At 39.0% G+C, this 26,722-nt stretch overlaps 1 protein-coding gene across 4 annotated transcripts in view; it reads right to left on the minus strand.

The window, feature by feature from the left end:
- Window positions 1–26,722, minus strand: part of LOC126251832 (cyclic GMP-AMP synthase-like receptor) — a 387,508-nt gene that overhangs the window by 188,809 nt on the left and 171,977 nt on the right. For all 4 annotated transcript variants that reach the window (XM_049952497.1, XM_049952495.1, XM_049952494.1 and 1 more), the window contains exon 6: window positions 2,861–3,025. In XM_049952497.1, the coding sequence (XP_049808454.1) occupies window positions 2,861–3,025 (165 nt within the window). The remainder of the gene's footprint in view (window positions 1–2,860; window positions 3,026–26,722) is intronic.

Raw genomic sequence — 26,722 nt, forward strand, 5'->3', positions numbered from 1 at the left:
CCACTGCCTAGTTTCCCAAATCTATGATACAAACCAGTAGCTTCATTGCCACTCAGCTATCCCACCCCATTAACACCTGAATCTCTGCTTGTCACTGTTTTCCACCTCCAACACACCAATATCTTCCATACTGAATGCCTTGTTACCATTGTATACAACTTCTCCAAATGTCATACCAACTCCAAGCACACGATCTCATTCCTAATACAGCTGACCAACTAGAGCCTTGCCTATAACTACTTCTGCTTTGAGGAGAAAATATACTAACAAATCTGTGCTATGGCCATAGACATTTATATGGCATACTTATATGTCAATATGTTAATGGACTGTCTAGATGAAACATTCTTAAAAACCCAACACCCTAATTCCCTTATATGGTTTATATTTGCTGAAGATATCTTCATCATCTAGAAGTAACGATACTCTACCCTTGTCTTATTACAGTCTCAAAATCTTCTCTCTTATTTGCTTCATGTAGACCTCTTCATTCCAACTTCCTTCACATTGGCCCTCACCTCCCTGATAGCTCCATAAACATTCTGTTCATATTAAGCCCACCAAACACCAACAGGGCCTCCATTTTTAAATGTTTCATCCCTTCTAGACTAAAATGTTGAGCCCATAAAGTCTGGCCACCTGTGGACAATGCATCTGTTGTGAAATTTATTTATTGCAATATGCATTCCAGAGATCAATTTTTGCATGCTAACACACTGATGTAGAATGATCCAAAACATTTAATTCATTATTATTTGTTTCCACCAGGACAATAAACAAAGATTAAGAATACAAATTGAAAATAATAATAAAATCACAATCAGTAAGTTCTAATTACACTCACAAAGAGAGGTTAAGATACAAGTTTCAGATTGGATCTAAACAATTTTTTACTGGGTAAAAGTGGCCATCTTCTTGACTTACAGATCACCAATTAATCTAACTACAACAGCAAGATATACTGCATCAGGAATATACAATAATACATGGTAAAAATAATCTTAGCTATGTCTACTATGGAATTCTTCTAGAGAACAGAAATTTTTTTCAAGCAACAATTCCTTTAGTTTACTTTTGAATAGTACTTTATTACTTCATAGACACTTAATTTTACTAGGAAGTGCTTGTGTATCTTACACCTTTTTGCACCTGAGACAAATTTTTCAAATCACAGTGTATGTTCCTTCTTGCATTGTGATGATGTTATATTGAGAAGGACTGTGAAGCATGAATGTCATGACTGAAAAGAGATATTGTGAAGTAGTGCTTAGCATTCCTACTTGCTTACAAAGGTTGTGACATGAGGTTCTTGGAGACACTTCGCACAAAATTCGGACAGCCTTTTTCTGACTTGTAAGGCCTTCTTTTTAACACGTGAATTGCCCCAGAAGATTATTCCGTAACATATAAGTGAATGGAAGTAGTCAAAGTAAGCAGATTTTGAGACACTGATGTCTCCAATTTGGGCATTTATTTGGATGGCAAATGTTGCTGAACTAAGCCCTTCCAGGGACGGTGGATATGGTGTTCCCAGTTAAGTCTGTGATCTATATGTAAGCCCAAGAATTTAAAACAATTTACCCTCTGTATCTGCTGGCTCTCAAGTGCAATATTTATCTCCTGCAGGCTTTTTTGACTGGAATGGAAATGAACGTAATTGGTTTTGCTGAGGTTTATTGATAGAGAATTTACTGTGAATCAGTTCAGAACATCCTCAAGTAATTGGTTTGCATTTAATTCTAGGTTAGGGATGTCTCATTGTCTATCACAATACTTGTGTAATTTGTAAACATTGTAAAGTTGCTTGCTTTGTTTGAGGACAAAGGTAAATCATTGATATATATGAGAAACAGCAGGGGACCAATGACAGAACCACATGGAACTCCATAATTTACTGTTCCCTTGTTGGCCTCTAACCTACCTGATGTAAATTATCTCAACCTCTTTGCCTCAAATGTAACCTTTGCCCTTCTTCTCATTCACACTTGTCAAGAATATGATTGCATGATAAGGTGTTGAAGAGATGGTTGTAAACAGTAGTGTTGTTTAGCTGTGGAATGAAGAGTCTTGTGGGGCCTTTTGTGAGAGTGACTGAGTTGTCTAAAAAAATTATGAATACAGAAAATTCAATGAAGAAACTGCTGTATTTGACATTTCGCATACCATCAGGTTGACAAGCCTAAATATAGTAAATATATTTGTTCAGCCAAACTGGGATACAAAACTCATAGCATGAAAAAAAGAAACTGTGGCCAAATTCAAGATATTCAGGTAAGTAAAGTTTTCCAGTTTAGTAAGGTGAACATACCCTTCAGTCATGGTTCCATCATAATGATGACAAAAGTGTGTCCAGAGGACAAGTCACTAAACAAAATAATTGAAGTGGTATGTTACACTCTCAACCACAAAATACCACAACTATATTCTGAGTAGCTATTATTTAAATGATATGTCAGTTGGTTCACATAACTTACAAATAAGGAAGAAATGTAACAAAAGTGTGGTGAGTTTGAGATTTTTTAACTTAAAAGTTTTCATGTTACATGAAAATGTTGCTGCAACAGATATTTTACTTGATTTATTTGTAGTTTATAAACTAGGATGCAAGCACTAATACATTCAGCAGACATTGTTAACATTGGCAGTTTGTCTAAATAGCACTGGAAAGAAACAAACAACAAATTCTGGCTAACGTCATCATCATAACAGGGTTTGTCAGGAACAGTTTTACCTTTGCAAGCTTTTTTTTATTTTAGAATTGTTTGTGTTTTTAGTGATGGTTACAAAACTTTACTGTCATTTTATACATAATGTAAGATAAATTCAGTGTACAAATGGAAAAGACCACTGCAATACTTACATGTTCTTCCATTTCTGGCTCCCATTCACGCAAATTTTCTATTGTTGGCCTTGGCCACTTTTCAAATACAAAGACAGGAACAAAATCAAGTGATAAACATGGTTCTGGGTGTTCAATAAGTGTAACAGTTAGAGTAACAGCAGGTCCATGACAAGATGGCGTGAACTAGAATTAAGAAACAAACATGTTATATTAGAGTATGAAAATGGGAAAGTAATATCAAGTGAAACAAAATAAATGAAGGCCTGTAAATACTAATTACAACACTTATTTTCCACCAGTACAGCCAACAAGTCTCTATCAAGTATCACAATCCTCATTAATAGACACATGCTGCAAATAACAGTAATCTATTTACTGGTAGATCACAAGGAAAGTGTTTTTCAATAAAAAAAAAAATATTGTTTAACAATACACCTGATGATTCACAGTGAAATAATCCTCAGGCGTGAAGGGTCTATATCAGGTATTAAAAGATGGCAAAACTTTAAGCTGTTGGACAAAAATTACTTTTTCAGAAGCAGAAAACACACCACACCCACATAGGATCCGAGCAGCTGTAGACACTAGCCATGTATGTATGTGTGTGTGTGTGTGTGTGTGTGTGTGTGTGTGTGTGTTTGTTTTCAGCTTCTCAATAAGGACTTTTTGTGTAAAGATAGAAGTTTAGTGATCTTTGGACTGGATCTGACTTGGATTCAATGCCTCCTATGTGTGGTGGGCAGCAATCTATTCTTTTCGTAATGAAGTTATTCCATCCTGGACTTTCCATTGTTTAATGTAACTGTTGAAATATATCAACTGTGAGATACTCAACAAAATACATAAAATCACCCAGATCCAACTTGGAAAATCACAGGAACTGACTTTTGTGATGAACTCTACACATACTAACTGATCCACTACACACCACTGTCCTAGAGACTATGAAGGTATCCACAACTGGGAGGTTTTTTTTCCAGATTGAAACAACTACAAATTTGGATATTTTGAGTTTCCTATGGCAACTGACCTTGAATATGATAAATATTCATGTGGCAAAATGAAGTAACACTATGGTTCGACAATGAGAGACTTTTTTTGTGTTTGCACTTCTGGCATATGTCAGATCTACAGCTATTTATGGTGAGAAACTGAGGTAGATCTGTTTGTTCTGTTCTCGGGTCTCCAGCTGGGTGCAGTTGTTTTCAAACTACAATGTTTTGACAGCATTCCTTGCCCGTCATCTTCAGATGATACCTGCAGACTGAGCATCTCCGCTGAATCTCCTGCCCTTTATACTCTGATTGCTCCCCACCCCTTCCCCCATGTCCTGCCGTGCGAGCTGCTGCGTTGAGAGGTGGTTGGGAGGGGCGGGCTGCTGGCTGCTGGATGCGAACTGTGGACCATTAGATGTCCTGTGGCCTTTGTCGGTCACAGAAGTTGCTTTGGGTCGGCGCTGTGCTTTTAAATGACAGTGCTGAGTCCCAGGCTTTGCTGAGGTTGAACCCAGCATCTCTGTTGATCAGCCCATCAGTTACATGTATTTCAATCGCCTCCTTCAGAACACGGTCCCAAAAAGACAAGGCCTGGCGTAGAACTTCCATTTTCGCATACTCCAAAGTATCTCCAGTACCAATGTAATGTTTCCAACTGCAGATTTTGTAGGCTGCTTCAGTTCAGTGTGCCTTCTGTGTTCCTGGCATCTTTCTTCGATTGCTGTACAGTTTGCCCAATGTATGCCTTACCACATTAACAACGAATACGGTAAACACCCAGTTTGTGGAGCCCCAGGTCATCTTTTGCTGAACCTAGCAGGGCACGTGTTTTTGGAGGTGGGGAAAGCCTAAGATCACACATGAGCTAGATCTGCTGACCAGATGGTGGACAGAGTTGTAGACACAAGTTCACATGAGTCAAATGAAAGTGATGTTGTCATTGAAATTGGTTCTAGTGATAAGTACGAACTACCCTCTGTACAGTCAAGTAGCGAAGGTATATTTTACTCTTAAAACTATGTAAACTTGTTTAAAAATTGTATAAAATATTCACTAGTTATGAGCAGTTATAGGGGTTTAAGGTTGCATGTGAATGTGAACTAACTACTTAAGAGTGTGCCGTGCTACCATCTAGGGAGCAAAATGACAACTAAGTAAAGGAATACACACAGAGATATATATATTCTAATGTGATTACTGAAGCTGTGGAACATCAAGAATGTCATGGACATGAGGAGTGTAGTTGATTCACTTTATTATGACAAGTATGAAATATCATCATGTTCAATGTACGTCTGCTGTCAAGAAACATGCAAAAACTGTTACATAACTGAAATTAAAACCTAAGCTCTAAGTGCATGTGACATGACTCTTGAAAATTTGGAGATGATCCCAGATGCAAATCAAGAAAAACAGCCACTTTACTGACATGTTGGCCTTGCCAAAGTGACATAGTAAAAATACAAAGAGAAAGCAATTAAAGCTGTACTACTGCTTTCATTCCCAAAAGTTCCCACTGGTGTTAGGTACTGCATACATCAGTTTCTTGCTTCAGTTTAGGTTATCCTCAATTGGGTACATCCAGAGGAACTACATAACTTCTGTGTGAGGAAATATCAACCCAAGTACCTGATGAGATATGATCATGTCTTTTGAAATATTTAAATGGTAAACCCACAAAAGAAATGATAGAACTTCGGTCACTCATGTGATGGCCAAAATGGATGTACAATATCAAACTTGTAACCATCTGATGTGAGTAGTTCAAGATCCTGCACAACACAAGAACAAGATCACTCAAATATTTTTAATCCCACTCCCTGGCTACTTGGCCATGGACAACAATTTCAATCAAATTGAGAGTAAGGTGAAATGCAGACAACTTCCACCTGCATGACATTCAGGAAATAATCAAAACATACAGAATTAATAACTAAAAATTTAATGTGGTGGGAATCAAAATTGGTGACTCATTTGCTCTCACAATTTAATAACAGGAAAAAAGTTCATGAACAAACTGTAGCTTGTGGGAACAAATGATGTATCAGAACCAGCAAAGACAAGCCATGTGTTGGCCAGTTTAAAGACACATGCAATGAAGATGTGAAATACTATGAAATGTGAGGCAAAAAGACACAGCAAGATTTACAACTAAAATAGATGTTTATTTAGTTGGTGAGCAGTTTCGGACAATGCCCATTCTCAAACCAACAAATGTTTGCTGAGTAAAATGTCCATCCAAAATACCAGTAAATAAAATGAATACATATGTGTATGGTCCCAATCAATGTTTTTTAATGAATGACCAGTACCATTCATTAATGAACATTAGTTGGGACAATTCACATATTTACCCACATTATTTGCTACTACCCATCATGCTGGAGTTATGCAAAAACTATGAAATGTATTACTCTGTACAAGTAAGGGGTGAATCAGCTGAACTTCACAACAGACTTGTGTGAAGAATATTTTACAAGCAAGTTCATTCCTCTACAGCTCCTTCATATGGGCTATTGTATAATTCATGACATGAGGCTTTGTTTTTAAATTATTACGTAAAATCACATCACACATAATGGACCATTTTCTGCCAGTAGTAAACATTGTCTAATCATTATATATATTATTTATCAATGGTGTGTTTTTATTGGTACACCATATTTCCCATATTACTCAATAAAAATTAACGATTGAAACATCATTTTCAAGATTTTCTTCACCACTAATGATGAGAAATACACAAATAGTTTACAGCTATTATTTTCATTAAAAGGCTTTATTTTGCATACATTTTTATAACAGTGTAGGAGATACTATTGACAATATGTTTAACTAACATGCACAACAGTTGTTGCAGCTTTTTATGTTCTTTGCAGATCTTTGTCTATCATGCAATTTCAGTCGTACACAAAGATGTAATGAATTTAGAAGGCGACATCTATTGATAATCTAATTTTACTGTAATGCACAACAGCAGTTGGAGTTGTTTACGTCCTTTAAATAAATGTTGTATACGCCACAAATAAAAAGAATTATATCAGTGTTCATCAACACATGTAAGTAATGTTTGCTTTTATAACTTAATGTATTCAACTTTGAATTCATCATTAGTTTATGGCATCTGCATGGTTATGTTACACTCCTCCTAATCTAAATACCATTAATCTGTATATTTATTTTTATAACTTAATTATTCATTAGTTTACAATGTTTGCAATATTATGTTACACTTCTCCTAATCTCAAAACCATTAATCTGCATTACCAGCGAAGGTAAAACAAAATGGTTCAAATGGCTCTGAGCACTATGGGACTCAACTGCTGTGGTCATCAGTCCCCTAGAACTTAGAACTACTTAAACCAAACTAACCTAAGGACATCACACACATCCATGCCCTAGGCAGGATTCGAACCTGCGACCGTAGCAGTTGCACGGTTCCTGACTGCGCGCCTAGAACTGCGAGACCACCGTGGTCGGCGAAGGTAAAACAAACATTTACTGGTGGTAATATCTATTTCTTATTAATTTGTCTTAAGAAATGTATATTTAGGGGGGTGGGGGGAAAGAGAAGAATAAATTCCAGACAAAGTGATGAACAAAGACAATTTCAACTTCAGCAGCACTGAAAAGCTCAGAGCAATGCAAACAAGACTGATTCAGTGTGAAATGGCAATAATTCGTGCAAGAGAATGAATTTGTGTCACCAACTTACCTACTTCAACTCCACCAGAATATCATTGCAAGGCGACTACACAACTTCCAAAACATATTGTTCTGCCTGTCTATTCCCTAATGACAATTAAGTGCAAACACAGAGTGTTGGTAATATTGGCAAAATGAGCATACATTTCTCTGAAAGGTGTTTGCAGGGGAGTTCAGTGACAGTTCAGCTACCATGTATTGCCACAAGTGAAAGATTAACTTAGAGCCCATTTAAGCACGTCAGGATCATTAAAATCTCATAGAGCAGAATAATGACTATACTACAAAATACCTAGAAAATGTTTGACAGTTTAATAATGCCAGCCAGCCGCAGTGGCCATGCGGTTCTAGGCGCTCAGTCCGGCACCGCGCGACTGCTACGGTCGCAGGTTCGAATCCTGCCTCGGGCATGGATGTGTGTGATGTCCTTAGGTTAGTTAGGTTTAAGTAGTTCTAAGTTCTAGGGGACTGATGACCACAGATGTTAAGTCCCATAGTTCTCAGAGCCATTTGAACCATTTTTTTAAATAATGCCCCGGTATTTGCTTAAGCACAATTTAACTCAACAGATATTTCTGGAAATGGTCTATATTGTTTTAAAATACATGGGCAAGTGTATTATATGGCACGAAGTTTGCAACCTTCTGCAGGGGGTACACCAATTTACGCTGGCCTCATCATTACAGATTTTGATATTATATTACACACACACACACACACACACAATGAATAAAGAGAACAGAACCCATTGTAGGGAAATAATGATTAAACAGCAAGCAATGCACGATATACATGATTCTTACACGAACTTGTTTGAATGCATAAAAGATGTAGCTCAAGAAATACCTGATTTTCAAATATATTTCACTACTAACAATACATTGCATCCTGGAAGATCCAATCTGCCTACAATCAGTGAGGTGGCTGCTGTTTCCATCACTAATAACAGAACAGTGTCACGAAAATACTGCATGTCTTACTTGTATTGTATACCTCACTTGAACCTGCAATCTGATCCAATGTTGTATCATTTGGTTTCTCTATGTGGCGATTCTGGATGGACCGTATGTAAGCCACATGTTCTATTTCAGCCTAATGTTCTATTTCAGCCTAATGCATTGAGAACAATCACAGTGCAGCTACAGTACTGTTGTTATTGTTTAGCAGTTAGTGATATTTCAGTATACTTCAGGCTTCAAGTACATTATTTCAATAATGTGTTGTTGATAGTTATGTCAAAGTAGAGGGTTATAGGTTGGCAATCATTTCACCATATCAAGAATAACTGACAGCTGGTAGGTGCAAAGGTTTGTTGGACTTCCTTAATGATGATGTTGAAAAAAGAGGAACAGTTGTGGGGATTCCTATTCTTCTTCCTGAAACTTATATTTGCAACCCTTGTAGCATGGTTCATAATTATCAAGATGCAATGGCCATTTTTGCCCACATGGGAAAGCCTGATCTGTTTCTCACAATTACATGCAACTCCAAACGGACTTAAATTATCTCTAAAGTGAAACTACACACATCAAAAAACGTTTTAGTATCGCCTCGGTTCTGAGAGTTCTGGAAACTGTACAGAAAATTGGAATAGAGATCAACATAAACATCATTTCCACCCTTTTTATTGCTCATGAAAACTACACATTGCATGTTGTATCACCATATAGTGAGACCTTCAGAGGTGGTGGTCCAGATTGCTGTACACACCAGTACCGCTAATACCCAGTAGCACATCCTCTTGCATTGATGCATGCCTGTATTTGTCATGGCATACTATCCATAGGTTCATCAAATTACTGTTGGTCCATATTGTCCCACTCCTCAATGGCGATTTGGCGTAGATCCCTTGAGTGGTTGGTGGATCATGGCATTTTCAATCTATCCCAGGCATGTTCGATAGGGTTCATGTCAGGAGAACATGCTGACAACTCTATTTGAGAGAGGTCATTATCCTGAAAGAAGTCATTCAATAGATGTGCATGATGGGGGTGTGAATTGTTGTCCATGAAGGTGAATGCCTCGCGAATATGCTGCCAACATGGTTGCACTATCAGTCGGAGGATGGCACTCACATATTGTACAGTCATTAGGGCACCTTCCATGACCACCAGCAACATATGCTGACCCCATGTAATGCCACCCCAGAACAGCAGGGAACCTCCACCCTGCTGCACTCACTGGACAGTGTATCTAAGGCATTCAGTCTGATTGGGTTGCCTCCAAACACGTCTCTGACAATTGTCTGGTTGAAGGCATATGCGACACTCATTGGTGAAGAGAATGTAATGCCAATCCTGAGCAGTCCATTTGGTATGTTGTTGGGACCATCTGTACTGCACTGCTCGGAGTTGCATAGATGGGTCTCGCCATGGACATCAGGAGTGAAGTTGTGCATCATGCAGCCTATTACACACAGTTTGAGTCATAACATGACATCCCATGGCTGCATGAAAGGCATTATTCAACATGGTGGTGTTGCTGCCAGAGTTCCTCTGAGCCATAATCCATAGGTAGCTGCAGTAGAAGCCCTTGGGCAGCCTGAGCTAGGCATTTCATTGACAGTTCCTGTCTCTCTGTATCTCCTCCATGTCTGAACAACATCACTCTGGTTCACTCCGAGATGCCTGGACACTTCCCTTGTTGAGAGCCCTTCCTAGCACAAAGTAACAATGCAGACACAATCGAACCATGGTATTGACAGTTTAAGTGTGGTTGAACCACAGACAACACGAGCTGTGTACCTCCTTCCTGGTGGAATGACTGGAACTGATTGGCTGTCAGACCCCCTCCGTCTAATAGGCACTGCTCATGCATGGTTGTTCACATCTTTGGGCAGGTTTAGTGACATCTTTGAACATTCAAAGGGACATTATCTGTGATACAATATCCACAGTAAATTTCTATCTTCAGGAGTTCTGGGAACCAGGGTGATGCAAAACTGTTTTTGATATGTGTATATGAAAGAGTTGAACACAGACTTGACTTAGTTTCTAGGGTTTTATTAGCTGATCTTTGTAAAAAAAAATATTTACTAGGCTCAGTAAGTGGTCAAGTTTGTGTTACCAAAATTCAAAAGAGAGGGGGCCATCATGCATGCACTATGCTCATTCCATCAGATGAAGAGGAATTATGTTCAGCTGAAGATGTGGCGCTTTCATTTGTAGAGAACTTTCAAAGAAAGAAATAGAACTTGAACTTTCTGAACCTATTCAGGAATGCATGGTACACGAATTACAGTACTATCAATCAAAACAGTCCATGCATATAAGAACAAAAATGAATCAAAAGTTATCAGGAGGGATCTAATTTAAATCTTAATGGCTACTCTACTTATAGACAATTCAAAAATGGCATTACAGTGAGAATTCAATCTTTTATCATCAATAATTGGTGGATTGTACCATACGGCAGCTCTCCTAGTAGAAAATAATGCACTCATATCAGTATTGAGTATTGTTCCTCAGAAAAATCTGTTAAATATTTGTATGTGTATAGAGGACATGATTGCATTGCTTCACAATTGTATTCATTTTCTCAAAGTTAACAGCAAATTCATTGTTGATGAAGTGAACATTTACTTGAGTTGTCATTGTGTGAGTCCACCAGAGGGTCTATGGTAACTGCACGAATGGGACTTTTCCACTGATCTCATATGGTCGAGCAGCTACCTACCCATTTACCAGAAGAACACATGGCATACTTTCAGGTTGTGTACAAGGCTGCTGCTAATATTCACAGGGTTCCAAACTCAAGGCATTTTTTAAAATTAGGCAATGATAATATTATCAACTGCCAGGAAAATTACTACAAAATTCCACAACATTTTGTGTGGTCAAAAGAACAAAGGACTATTTTGAGAAAAATACTAAGTACTTTCAATGCATCTGCACTGTCAATCTTGCTAACACCAAAAGATATTACTACTGAATACTACTTCTGCATGACTTCTGCATTCATTTGAGTATCTATGCACAGTTGATGGAATTCTGTTGAGCTTATTTTTCCAAGCTGTAGAAAAATTACATTTAGTCATTAAGGATGCTGAATGGAAAGAATGCTTGCAGCAGGCTGCCAGACGCAAAATGTCAATGCAAATGAATTGACATTTAGCCATCATCTACATATTGTGTTTCCTGCTAATATACCTCAGTTGTGAACAACATTTCAGGATGAATATTCATAAGACTTTCAGAGACAGCTCATGCCACCTGAGCCTACAACCTCACACTGCTAGAGATGGAGAATGTTTTACATACCAAGGCAAATCTTTCCGACATTCCAAGCTGCCAGCCCCTGTTGTGTATGTCGCACAAAACACAACAGAAGCCTACAATGTAGAAGAAGAAGGTATGAATGGTAAGACAGTTTACAAGAAGCTAAACAAAGTACAGAAGGCAATAGCTGAGGAAATCATACATTCAATAAGAAATAAGATTCCCAACTGTTACTTCTTTAATGGATCAGGAGGCTCCAGTAAAACACCTGTTTATAAAACTTTGTGCCACATTTTATGAGGTGAAAACAAGGTAGTTTTAACAGCTTCATGTAAAGTCATTACTGTGAATGTCCTATCAGTTGGATGCATATCACATTTGATTTTCAAACTACCTGTGCCCAACTTGAACATGTTGGTCATATCAGTTCCCACTCACACCAAGGATGCTCAACTTCTCTGAGGTGTGATCTCATAAGTGGAATTTCAGCTGCTCTCAAACATGTGCTGAGCATTGTTCATTGCTTTTAAGGGAAATAATGAATAATAATCTCCCTTATGGAGGCAAAATAATTCTGTTTGTTGGCAATTTCCATCAAGTATTACCTGTCATTAGACATGCCTATAGAAAAGGCATTGTTGAACCTACAATTAAACAATCACCCTTATAGTCTCATGTTAAAATTCATAAGTTGATTCAAAATATGAGGGAAATGGTGATCCTATTTTCACTGAATGGGGTAACTGTGGTTTAGAAAATCAAACAGATTACTTCAATGAAATGATCAAAATTCCTTAACATTGTTATTGTAAATACAATAATTTTATACCACATTTTTCAATGAAACAGAAATCAATGGACAAAATGCTTTGCAATTCTATTCAATAGCAATTATATGTCCAAAAAATTAGGATTTTAACATTTAATAAACATGTCATTTCAAAAGGTTTGCCTCAGTTCTGATTCCGTCCAACTCAAAGAAATAAACAATGTCCAGCTGTAACCCATAAAATCCTTGAGCCCTTTAAATATATCTGGTTTACCAGCTCACCAGTTGCTTTTAAAAAAAAATGCTAATATTATATTAACTACAAATCTTAATTCTAATAAGTGATAAGTGGAAACTCAGGCAAGTACATCAGCTCTGCTAAATTCAACAATTTAATAAAACCATGTTCATACCCCACATTAATGTCATACCTTCTGATCCAACCAGGCCTTTTCAAATCATAAGAAAACAATTCCCAATAAAAGTAGCCTTCATTATGACCACTGATAAAGCACAAAGTCAGATGCTTCAAAGTGAAGGATTGTCTTTATCAGAACCTGTTTTTTCACTGGACAGGTACACTTGGCTTTTTCATGTGATTGGAAATTCAGTGATATTTATGTTTGTGCTACGGACACATGCAGCCAAAAAGTAAATGATGATAACATTATAAATGCTACCATTATCTTCAAAGAAGTTTGGTGAAACCAAGAAGTTTTAAAAGCAAAACTAATTTGAAAAAGACAATACCTGCTTTTTATATGTTATACAGTAAACCATAACGTCTATAATGATATCAATTTTTTGCAATTAGAATAATATTTGTTACTGTTATTCAAAACATAATACCTTTTCTTGATGAATACTTCCATTTACTTATTTCTCCATTAATATATTACCCATCAGTGACTGATCAGGATAGAGAACAAATTATTCACACAAATCAACCAGTATCAAATAATACTGATGATAAGTAGCAATTAAAAGTCACATTTCATGGTGAATGAGTTAATTAACAATCAAGTGAGTGGTGAGTTCTTGTTTTAAGCAGAAATAATTAATTTTTTATGTTATAACATAAACCTGATACGCTTACCTGTAGGCCTAATTTTTGCAGTTTGTAAATGACCAAAATTCATGTAGTTTATAGTGTGTTCAGTGTTTTAACTGTATTTTCAAGTATTTAATCTCTGTTGCAATGTGTGACAACTGTGGATACTACCTTAGAGTAGTCAGACAGGGAGTGGTATGTGTAGAGTGTGGACTGGAATTTCACTGGGGTGAATGGGGTGGAGAAATGAATGGGGAACTCAACAAAGCTCCACACAAAAGACACGAGAATTCTCCACACAAAAGACAGGAGAACTGACGAACATCAGGCAAATATAGAGGGTGACAATTACTGAACTATATAAAATAAAATCATCATAACTTCAGAACAGTTTGCATTAGGACATGCGAACTGCACGACTGGCTGTGGGGAATGATGGGAATTGAATGGTTTGGTTAAGCAATGAAGCCAGCTTTCATTTGAACGGGTTTGTCAATAACAAAAATTGACACATCTGGGAGACAGAGAATCCACATTTCAAGGTAAAGAAGTATCTTCACCCTCAACAGGTGACTGCGAAGTGTGAAGTGTCCAGTCACAGAATAATCTGTGCAATATTCCTTGATGGCATGGTGACTACCAAATGATATTAGAAGGTTTTGGAAGATGATTTCATCCCCATTATCAAAAGTGGCCCTAATTTCAAAAAGATGTGCTTCATATAGGATGGAGCTAAACGCTATTGAAGCAGGAGTGTTTGATGTCCTGGAGGAGCACTTAAGGGACCACATTCTGGCTCTGGGAAACCCAGAGGCCACTGTCATGGGCCTCAATTGGCCACCATATTCGTTGGAACTGAACACATGTGACTCCTTTTTGTGGGCTGATATAAAAGACAAGGTGTACAGCAAAAATCCCAAAACCATTGCTGAAATGAAAACAGTCACTCAGGAGGTCAACAATGACACTTCAGTGGGTCATGCAGAGTTTCGCTATTTGTCAGTGACACATCATCGGCAATGATGGCCAGCATATCAAACATGAAATGAAATGCAGTCCCATGCTTCTTTACAGAGCGTAGGGGAACGATGCGGGAGACCCGCACCGCCTTACTAGGCATGGTCCTAATGGAGGTGGTTTGCCGTTGCCTTCCTCCGACCGTAATGGGAATGAATGATGATGATGAAGACGACACAACAACACCCAATCATCTCGAGGCAGGAAAAATTCCTGACGCCGCCGGGAATCGAACCCGGGACCCCGTGCGCGGGAAGCGAGAACGCTCCCCGAGACCACGAGGGGCGGACTAACTAACAATTACTGAATATCAAACATATCATAACCTAAATCCGAATATCTGTACTGATGTTTACATGTCGAATAAAGCATGTGCATGTCATGTTGTTGTTGTTGTGGTCTTCAGTCCTGAGACTGATCTGATGCAGCTCTCCATGCTACTCTATCCTGTGCAACTTCTTCATCCCCCAGTACCTACTGCAGCCTACATCCTTCTGAATCTGCTTAGTGTATTCATCTCTTGGTCTCCCTCTACTATTTTTACCCTCCACACTGCCCTCCAATGCTAAATTTGTGATCCCTTGATGCCTCAGAACATGTCCTATCAACCAGTCCCTTCTTTTCCCCAATTCTATTTAATACCTCCTCATTAGTTATGTGACCTACCCATCTAATCTTCAGCATTCTTCTGTAGCACCACATTTCGAAAGCTTCTATTCTCTTCTTGTCTAAGCTATTTATCGTCCATGTTTCACTTCCATACATGGCTACACTCCATACAAATACTTTCAGAACCAACTTCCTGACATTTAAATCTATACTCAATGTTAACAAATTTCTCTTCTTCAGAAACGCTTTTTTTTGTCATTGCCAGTCTACACTTTATATCCTCTCTACTTCGACCATCATCAGTTATTTTGCTCCCCAAATAGCAAAACTCCTTTACTACTTTAAGTGTCTCATTTCCTAATCTAATTCCCTCAGCATCACCGGACTTCATTTGACTACATTCTATTATCCTCGTTTTGCTTTTGTTGATGTTCATCTTATACCCTCCTTTCAAGACTGTCCATTCCGTTCAACTGCTCTTCCAAGTACCTTGCTGTCTCTGACAGAATTACAATGTCATCAGCGAACCTCAAAGTTTTTATTTATTCTCCATGGATTTTAATACCTACTCCAAACGTTTCTTTTGTTTCCTTTATTGCTTGCTCAATATACAGATTGAATAACATTGCAGATAGGCTAAAATCCTATCTCACTCCCTTCCCAACCACTGCTTCCCTTTCATAAACCTCGACTCTTATAACTGCCATCTGCTTTCTGTACAAATTGTAAATAGCCTTTCGCTCCCTGTATTTTACCCCTGCCACTTTCAGAATTTGAAAGAGAGAATTCCAATCAACATTGTCAAAAGCTTTCTCTAAGTCCACTAATGCTAGCAATGTAGGTTTGCCTTTCCTTAATCTTTCTTCTAAGATAAGTCATAATGTCAGTATTGCCTCATGTGTTCCAACATTTCTACGGAATCCAAACTGATCTTCCCCGAGGTCATCTTCTACCAGTTTTTCCATTCGTCTGTAAAGAATCTGCATTAGTATTTTGCAGCTGTGACATTAAACTGATAGTTTGGTAATTTTCACATCTGTCAACCCCTGCTTTATTCAGGATTGGAATTATTATATTCTTCTTGAAGTCTGAGGGTATTTCACCTGTCTCATACATCTCACTCAGCAGACGGTAGAGTTTGGTCAGGACTGGCTCTCCCAAGGCTGTCAGTAGTTCTAATGGAATATTGTCTACTCCGGGGGCCTTGTTTCGACTCAGGTCTTTCAGTGCTCTGTCAAACTCCTCACACAGTATCATATCTCCCATTTCATCTTCATCTACAACCTCTTCCATTTCCATAATATTGTCCTCAAGTACATCGCCCTTGTATAGACCCTCTATATACTCCTTCCACCTTTCTGCTTTCCCTTCTTTGCTTAGAACTGGGTTTCCATCTGAGCTCCTGATATTCATACAAGTGGATCTCTTTTCTCCAAAGGTCTCATTAATTTTCCTGTAGGCAGTATCTATCTTACCCCTAGTGAGATAAGCCTCTACATCTTTACATTTGTCCTCTAGCCATACCTGCTTAGACATTTTGCGCTTCCTGTCAATCTAATTTTTGAGACATATGTATTCCTTTTTGCCTGCTTCATTTACTGCATTTTTATACACTCCTGGAAATGGAAAAAAGAACACATTGACACCGGTGTGTCAGACCCACCATACTTGCTCCGGACACTGCGAGAGGGCTGTACAAGCAATGATCACACGCACGGCACAGTGGACACACCAGGAACCGCGGTGTTGGCCGTCGAATGGCGCTAGCTGCGCAGCATTTGTGCACCGCCGCCGTCAGTGTCAGCCAGTTTGCCATGACATACGGAGCTCCATCGCAGTCTTTAACACTGGTAGCATGCCGCGACAGCATGGACGTGAACTGTATGTGCAGTTGACGGACTTTGAGCGAGGGCGTATAGTGGGCATGCGGGAGGCCGGGTGGACGTACCGCCGAATTGCTCAACACGTGGGGCATGAGGTCTCCACAGTACATCGATGTTGTCGCCAGTGGTCAGCGGAAGGTGCACGTGCCCGTCGACCTGGGACCGGACCGCAGCGACACACGGATGCACGCCAAGACCGTAGGATCCTATGCAGTGCCGTAGGGGACCGCACCGCCACTTCCCAGCAAATTAGGGACACTGTTGCTCCTGGGGTATCGGCAAGGACCATTCGCAACCGTCTCCATGAAGCTGGGCTACGGTCCCGCACACCGTTAGGCCGTCTTCCGCTCACGCCCCAACATCGTGCAGCCCGCCTCCAGTGGTGTCGCGACAGGCGTGAATGGAGGGACGAATGGAGACGTGTCGTCTTCAGCGATGAGAGTCGCTTCTGCCTTGGTGCCAATGATGGTCGTATGCGTGTTTGGCGCCGTGCAGGTGAGCGCCATAATCAGGACTGCATACGACCAAGGCACACAGGGCCAACACCCGGCATCATGGTGTGAGGAGTGATCTCCTACACTGGCCGTACACCACTGGTGATCATCGAGGGGACACTGAATAGTGCACGGTACATCCAAACCGTCTTCGAACACATCGTTCTACCATTCCGAGACCGGCAAGGGAACTTGCTGTTCCAACAGGACAATGCACGTCCGCATGTATCCCATGCCACCCAACGTGCTCTAGAAGGTGTAAGTCAACTACCCTGGCCAGCAAGATCTCCGGATCTGTCCTCCATTGAGCATGTTTGGGACTGGATGAAGCGTCGTCTCACGCGGTCTGCACGTCCAGCACGAACGCTGGTCCAACTGAGGCGCCAGGTGGAAATGGCATGGCAAGCTGTTCCACAGGACTACATCCAGCATCTCTACGATCGTCTCCATGGGAGAATAGCAGCCTGCATTGCTGCGAAAGGTGGATATACACTGTACTAGTGCTAACATTGTGCATGCTCTGTTGCCTGTGTCTATGTGCCTGTGGTTCTGTCAGTGTGATCATGTGATGTATCTGACCCCAGGAATGTGTCAATAAAGTTTCCCCTTCCTGGGACAATGAATTCACGGTGTTCTTATTTCAATTTCCAGGAGTGTATTTTCTCCGTTCATCAATTAAATTCAATATTTCTTCTGTTACCCAAGGGTTTCTACTAGCCCTCGTCTTTTTACCTACTTGATCCTCTGCTGCCTTCACTATTTCATTCCTCAAAGCTACCCATTCTTCTTCTTCTGTATTTCTTTCCCCCATTCCTGTGAATTGTTCCCTTATGGTCTCCCTGAAACTCTGTACAACCTCTGGTTTAGTCAGTTTATTCAGGTCCCATCTCCTTAAATTCCCACCTTTTTGCAGTTTCTTCAGTTTTAATCTACAGTTAATAACCAATAGATTGTGGTCAGAGTCCACATCTGCCCCTGGAAATGTCTTACAATTTAAAACCTGGTTCATAAATCTCTGTCTTACCATTATATAATTTATCTGATACCTTTTAGTATCTCCAGGGTTCTTCCATGTATACAACCTTCTTTCATGATTCTTGAACCAAGTGTTAGCTATGATTAAGTTATGCTCTGCACAAAATTCAACCAGGTGGCTTCCTCTTTCATTTCTTAGCCCCAATCCATATTCACCTACGATGTTTCCGTCTCTCCGTTTTCCTACTCTCGAATTCCAGTTACCCATGACTATTAAATTTTCGTCTCCCTTCACTACCTGAATAATTGCTTTTATCTATTCATACATTTCATCAATTTCTTCATCATCTGCAGTGCTAGTTGCCATATAAACTTGTACTACTGTAGTAGGCGTGGGCTTCGTGTCTATCTTGTCCACAATAATGTGTTCACTGTGCTGTTTGTAGTAGCTTACCCGTACTCCTATTTTTTATTCATTATTAAACCTACTCCTGCATTACCCCTATTTGATTTTGTATTTATAACCCTGTATTCACCTGAGCAAAAGTCTTGTTCCTCCTGCCACCGAACTTCACTAATTCCCACTATATCTAACTTTAACCTATCCATTTCCCTTTTTAAATTTTCTAACCTACCTGCCCAATTAAGGGATCTGACATTCCACGCTCCAATCCGTAGAACACCAGTTTTCTTTCTCCTGATAATGATATCCTCTTGAGTAGTCCCTGCCCAGAGGTCTGAATGGGGGACTATTTTACCTCCAGAATATTTTACCCAAGAGGAGACCATCATCATCTAATCATACAGTAAAGCTGTATGCCCTCGGGAAAAATTATGGCTGTAGTTTCCCCTTGCTTTCAGCCATTCGCAGTACCAGAACAGCAAGGCCATTTTGGTTAGTGTTACAAGGCCAGATCAGTCAATGATCCAGACTGTTGCCCCTGCAACTACTGAAAAGGCTGCTGCCCCTCTTCAGGAACCACACGTTTGTCTGGCCTCTCAACAGATACCCCTCCATTGTAGTTGCACCTATGGTACGGCTATCTGTGTCGTTGAGGCATGCAAGCCTCCCCACCAATGGCAAGGTCCATGGTTCATGGGGGGGTGCATGTCATAGTTTGTAAATAATTTGCTTTTTTTCATAACGTTCAATTATTGTCACCCTGTATGTGTCCTTCAAGCTGAGTTAGATTGTTTGAAAATTTAAACTAGATAATCTGTTCTAAGAGTGCTAAAATGTGCTTTTTTCAGTTTAAATTCTCATTAGTGCGAACACTTAAGAATTTAAAGTTTCCATCCATTTTATTATTTACTTACAGCGAATTACACTTATCAGTGGTGTAGTAACTCTAGATGTGCAGTACTGAATATATTGCATGTTTTTAAGATTAAGAGTGAGACCATGAACAGAAAAACAGTCCATGACACTGTTAAGTACATCATGTACCATTTCCTCTGTTGCTGCCTGTAGGTTTGGATTGATTACAGTGCTAGTTTCATTTGTGAAAACAAATAACTCTGCTTGTTGTGTATTAAATAGAAGATCATTTATACAGATGAGAAACAATAGTGGACCTAAGATTGACCCCTATGCAGCCCCATAAGTGATTTATCCTCAGTCATAAGAATGTGTCATGCTTACAGTGGTTGAATTATCAAGGACAACTTTCTGTATTCTCTGAGAGGACATTACCTATTGGTTGGGTGTACCATCAGTCCCATAAAACATCAGTTTATGTAAGAGAATATTGTGATCAATACAATCTAATGCCTTAGACAGGTTACAGAAAATACTAGTAGGTGCTATTTTGTTACTGTACTTAATGCTTCTTTCAAAATTTGGTGAATAAATATGTAAATGACATTCTCAGTGAAGCAGTTCTTCTGTAAACAAAGCTGTGATTTGCTGAGTTTGCTCAGCTGGGATACTACTCTAGAATGCATCAGCTTCTTAAAAATTATGAAAAATGATGTCAGTAGTGAAACAGGTCAGCAGTTTCTGGTACTTCTCATATCACTTTTCTTATAGAGTGGTTGAACAATGACATATTTCAGTCTCTATGGAAAAATTCATTGAGTAACTGATGTGTTACATGTTTCAGATCAGACAGGGATTATTACAAGGGTGAGTCAAATGAAAACCTCAAATATTTTTTTAAATATTATTTATTGTGCAGAAATGGTACAAAGCTGTATCACTTTTCAACATAACCTCCCCCATGCTCAATGCAAGTCCTCCAGCGCTTACAAAGTGCAAAACTTCCTTTAGAAAAATATTCTTTTGGTAGTCCATGCAACCACTCATGCACCGCGTGGTGTACCTCTTCATCAGAACAGAACTTCTTTCCTCCCATTGCGTCTTTGAGTGGTCCAAACATATGGAAATCACTTGGGGCAAGGTTTGGTGAGTATGGTGGATGAGGAAGACACTTAAAATGCGGGTCTGTGATTGTTGCAACTGTCGTATGGGCAGTGTGGGGCCTTGGCATTGCCATGTTGCAAAAGGACACCCTCTGACAGCAATCCACGTCGCTTTGATTATATTGCAGGCTACAGATGATTTTTTAGGAGATCTGTGTATGATGCACTGGTGACAGTGGTCCCTCTAGGCATGTAATGCTCCAAAATGACGCCTTTTTCATCTCAAAAGAGAGTCAGCATAACCTTCCATGCTGATGGTTCTGTTCGAAACTTCTTTGGTTTTGGTGATGAGGAATGGCACCATTCCTTGCTCACTGTCTTCATTTCCCATTGGTGGAAGTGAACCCAGGTTTCGTCCCCGGTAACAATCCTTGCAAGGAAGCCATCATCTTCTTGTTCAAAGAGCAATAGAAGTTCGTCATAAGCATCAACATGTCGTTCCCTCATTTCAGGAGTCAGCTGCTGTGGCACCCATCTTGCAGACACTTTGTGAAACTGGAGCACATCACGCACAATGTCGTGTTATGACCCATGACTAATCTGTAAAAATGCTGCAATGTCATTCAGTGTCACTTGGTGGTTTTCCTTCACCATGGCTTCAACTGCTGCAATGTTCTGTGGAATCACAAATTGTGCCTGACCTGGATGAGGACCATCTTCCACTGAAGTCACACGATTTGCGAACTTCCTACTCCATTCATAGATTTGCTGCTGTGACAAGCATGCATCACCGTACTGCACCTTCATTTATGGAAGAATTTCAATAGGTTTCACATCTTCACTACGCAAATACTGAATAACAGAACGCTGTTCTTCCCTGGTGCAAGTCACAAGTGGGGCGACCATCTTTATATTGATACTGTGACGGTATGTGTGCATCTGCACTATGCTGCCACCTACAGGCCATTCTGCATGCTGTTTTGTAGCACGCGTACCAACTTACAGGATAACAGCATGAAATTTCGATTTGTTATTACAAATTTAAGGTTTTCATTTGACTCACCCTCGTATATGGGAACAAATCTTAAGTACTCTGTTAGTAACTCCATCAAATCCATATGAGCTTTTATTTTCAATGGACTAAATAATTTTCTTAATTTCAGAGGGAGAAGTTGGTGATACAATCATATGGTTAAATTTGATAAGTGTTGCATTTTCAGCATACTACTGTGCTTTTTCTGTTGGACTGTTTGTCCTTATCTTTTATACTATAGCTAAGAAATGGTTATTAAATGGACTTGCTACCTGTGACTCATCATTTATAGCCCTTCTATTTAAGTCAATAGCAATGTTATTATGTTCTTTAACTGGTTCTCATGTCTCTCATTGCACTACATTCCATATAGCCCTAAGTGTGTTGTGAGTATGACATAATGTACATGTTCCTTGACTATTAAATAATTTTTCTTAGTATTCTTAGTAGTTTTTGTAGAGTGCAACTGCTGCAAGATATTTAATGGTTCTTGCTAACGGATACAATTCCCTTTTTCTTTCGCAAGATACCTTAACTCTTCCAGTGATCCATGGTTTTTACATGCCTGTTTAGTGTCAGTTCTGAATAGTTTACGCAGAAAGAGATTTTCAAATAATGATATGAATTTATCATGGAACAGATTAAATTTTATGTCTGCACTTGGACACTACTGTCTTTATCCACCTATCTTGGAAAATTAATTACTGAGACTGGATTGTAGGATCCAAACTAAGTTTCCAGATCATTTTTCCAGTCCTAATACTTTAGGAAATACACATTGAAATTATCACAGACTATTTTTGAGGAATTTCATATGGCAGGAATAGCTTTTGTTCTTTTTTTTTTGTATGGGGAGTGTAGTTATGTGTATCTGTAGGTGCTGGACTTAGGCCAAGAATGATGGCCATGAGGTGCAGCTGCAAGGAACTACCACTGAAGGGAGAGGTGCTAATCATCTAGCAGAAGGCATTATCTTCGACAATAACAAGTGGAAATTGAGGTTGACTTATGATGCATGGAGACTCAGGAACTAGGTAAAAAGGCTGAATGAAGCTTTTTTTGGAATTATAGCACCAGGAGGCTTGAGAGAAGAGAATGCTATGTGAGATACTAGGGGAGTACCAAGCTCTAAGTCTCTTGTACGAGCACTTTAAGGAGCAGTTGCAACAAGCTGTAGATTTGAAACCATGTGCATTAAACTGATGAGAGTGAAAGTGGATAGAAGTGGGAGGCAGACTGCCCAAAATGGTATTTGGAACAGTAAATGCCAATGACATATGTGGGCTCAATGGCACAGTACTTAAGGTAATTTGTAATTTTGTAATTTACAACAGTATACAATCCAAATTCTGTGACATAATAATACCTTGGATTTTAGTTTCTACAGTAGGCTATAGAAGCACTGCTCAATAAGCCAAGATTTTAGATGTTTTTTGAATGTCTCTCCAGTTATTACCTTCAATTCATTTGGCAGTGCATTGAAGTATTTTCCTCCATTAATATATGGACTGTTTGCTGTTTTTTTCAGTCTTCTGCGTATCATATGGTAATTTTGTACTTGTCTAGTATTGTGATAATGAATTTCTGCATTACAACATGTATATTTCTTATCTTCTACAGTTAATACTATTGTTTCATATATATATATATATATATATATATATATATATATATATATATATATAGAATAGATAGTCAGAATTTTAAATTCTATAAACAATCCCTTACATGATGTTCTAGCATCTTTTTTGCCTAATATTCTCAAGGTTCTTTTCTGGAGTTTAAATACTCGGTCCACATGAGTTTTGGAAACCCTGCCCCACCCCACAGTGCAAGACCATATGCTAGAAATGGATGTATTAAACCAAAATATATCATCCTCATTGTTAGGGTATTGATGTATGGAGCTTTTCTGCTTAAAACATATAGGCTAGATGATAGCCTTGCACATACATTGTCAATTTGTTGTGTCCACAGTAGTTTGCTATCTATGCATATACCTAGGAATTGACACTGCAGATTTTCCCTAAAATACAGAGGGGTCCAAAAAAATGTATCCACTGTTTAAAAGTCCATAACTGGCAAACTAACTGACAGAGTTGACTCATCTTTGGTAGTGTAATAGTTTGTAGTTCTGGCAATTGCCACACAAGTGTTGTATTGTGTTGTTTTGTTTTGTCAGATGACAGTTGCCAGATAGTCAGTGTTTTGTGCTTAGTTGCACCTAGTTACTCAAGTAAACATGGCTGGCGCAAGGCTTACATTCGATGAAAGGAAGTCAGCTTTGAAATGGTATTTTAAGTATGAAAACAATAGTGAGGTTCAATGACAATGGTGAAATGAGTTTCAAACAGAGCCACTGACTCATTTAACTATTTGTCGCATTTGAGACAAATTTGAAGCCGAAGGCTGTGTTAAAGATGTACACAAACAATGATCTGGACGACCTGTAACAGTAACAAGTACAGCTAACTCCCATCGTGTGTTACAAAAATTCACTCGCTCACCACAGAAGTCTGTGAGACAGTGTGCCCGTGAAACTGGAGTGAGTCGCTCAAGTGTTGAGCGAATTTTGAATACAGCAAAGTGGAAGTGCTACATCACACGATTGCTGCATGCAATGAATGAGGATGACCCAGATCGTAGAATGGAGTACTGCGAGTGCTTTACTAACATAGTGCGCAACAATGAAGAGTTTGCAGACATGATTGTGTGGTCTGATAAGGCACAGTTCAAACTCAGTGGTACAGTCAATCGCCACAATTGCATCTACTGGGATGCTGTAAATCTGAATGTCCATGTAGACAAAGCCAGGAGTAAATGTGTGGTGTGGGTTGTCTTACCGGGGCTTGATTGTGCCAATCTTCTTTGATGGCACAGTTACCAGTGAGGTGTACCTTCAGAAGCTTCAGATATCCATTTTACCTGCCATCCAAGACCTGTATAGAGATGGAAGAGTTTACTTTCAACATGGTGTTGCCCCAGCCCACTACCAAAATCGTGTTAGGGCGTATCTCGATGAAAATCTACCAGGAAGATGGATAGGTCATAGAGGTGCTGTGGAGTATCCACCACATTCCCCAGACCTAACACCTCTGGACTTTTATCTGTGGGGAACACTAAATGATGTCGTTTATCAACAAAAGCCACGTACATTGGATGAACTTCGAGAATCCATCGTACACTGATGTGCAAATATCTAACTTACGTTGCAGTCAGTAGTTTGTACTGCAGTTTGGCGGCATCGTTTGTGTGTGGATGTTAATGGTGACCATTCTGAACACCTACAGTGATACCTTTAAGTTGGACTTTAAGCTACACTTTCACCAAAAATTAGACAACTCCGTCAATTAGTTGGCAAGTTATGGACTTTTAAACTGCGGTAGCGTTCTCACTTCCCGCACCCGGGTTCCCGGGTTTGATTCCCGGCGGGGTCAGGGATTTTCTCTGCCTCGTGATGACTGGGTGTTGTGTGATGTCCCTAGGTTAGTTAGGTTTAAGTAGTTCTAAGTTCTAGGGGACTGATGACCATAGATGTTAAGTCCCATAGTGCTCAGAGCCATTTTTGACTTTTAAACAGTGGATACATTTTTTTGGACCCTCTGTATTACTATCTTGAGAATCGATACAAGTTTGAAAATCACCAACATTGAAGAGAATTATATTTCTTTTTTGTAAGTTATCTTTTAGATTGTCATTTTCAAACTTTTCTTTTGCAGTATCTGTAAATTTTTTTTTACCTCTATGCTGAGATTAAGAATATCATTTCCGTAACAAAGGCCTGAAGTGTCATCTGCATATATTGTAATGAAGGTATCATTTTTACTATCTTTGGGAAGTCATTAATGTAACATATAAAAAGGAAGGGACTAATTATCGATCACTGAGGCACAAGAAATTTAATATTCCTGACCCTTGATGTACAACTTTTTAATGTTTCTCCATTATTGTGTGAGATTGAGGTACATTGTCTTCTGTTTTTTAAATATGATGTGATGAGGTGCAATAGTTTTCCACTTATGCCATCTCTGGCCACTTTTGACAGAAGTACCTTTGATGGCTTTTGATAGGTCTAGGAAAACTCCAGCTACTTGCATGCCTTCATCAATTTTGTCAAGAGCTTTCAGCATAAACTGAAGTGTTGCAGTCATGGTGCTATGACCGCTTATGAAACCATGCTGAAAATCTGCAATTTTCTACTAGTTGTTTATCACCTTTTTTGTAGAGAGGTTTAACAATGGTTAATTTTAGTATGTCAGGGAACAGTCCTTCTTTTAAGACACTATTTATTAGATGCACCAAAGGATGTGCTAGATTGTTTTCACACTGTTAAGTAAAAATGGAGAAATTTCATCCCAGCCAGTGGATTTTTTGTTTTTACATTCTCTGATGAGCTGCAAAATATCCTTGATTTCAAGTTCATGGAGTCGATTAGCTTCAGAACTATCCTCAGCAAGACTTCCAACAGGTACTTTATCTGTGGTGCAAAAGTCAGATTCTATGATATCTGTGAAATAGTTATTAAAAATGTTATTGATCTCTTGAGGATTGGTGACATCAATATTGTTATTAGATATCTGTATGTTGATATTACCTTTTAGTTTTGTTTTATTGTCTCTTATTTCATTTACTATTGACCAGCAGGTCTTGGAGATACAATCAGAATTTTGTATTTTCAAGTTAATCTTTTCAGCTTTCAATCTTTTGACTTGCTTGCGAAACTGGTACTTGTATTGTTTGTATTTATCCCTGTGCTCATTGTTTTTCGGAC

This window comes from Schistocerca nitens, chromosome 4 (assembly GCF_023898315.1).
Source record: "Schistocerca nitens isolate TAMUIC-IGC-003100 chromosome 4, iqSchNite1.1, whole genome shotgun sequence".
Taxonomy (NCBI): domain Eukaryota; kingdom Metazoa; phylum Arthropoda; class Insecta; order Orthoptera; family Acrididae; genus Schistocerca; species Schistocerca nitens.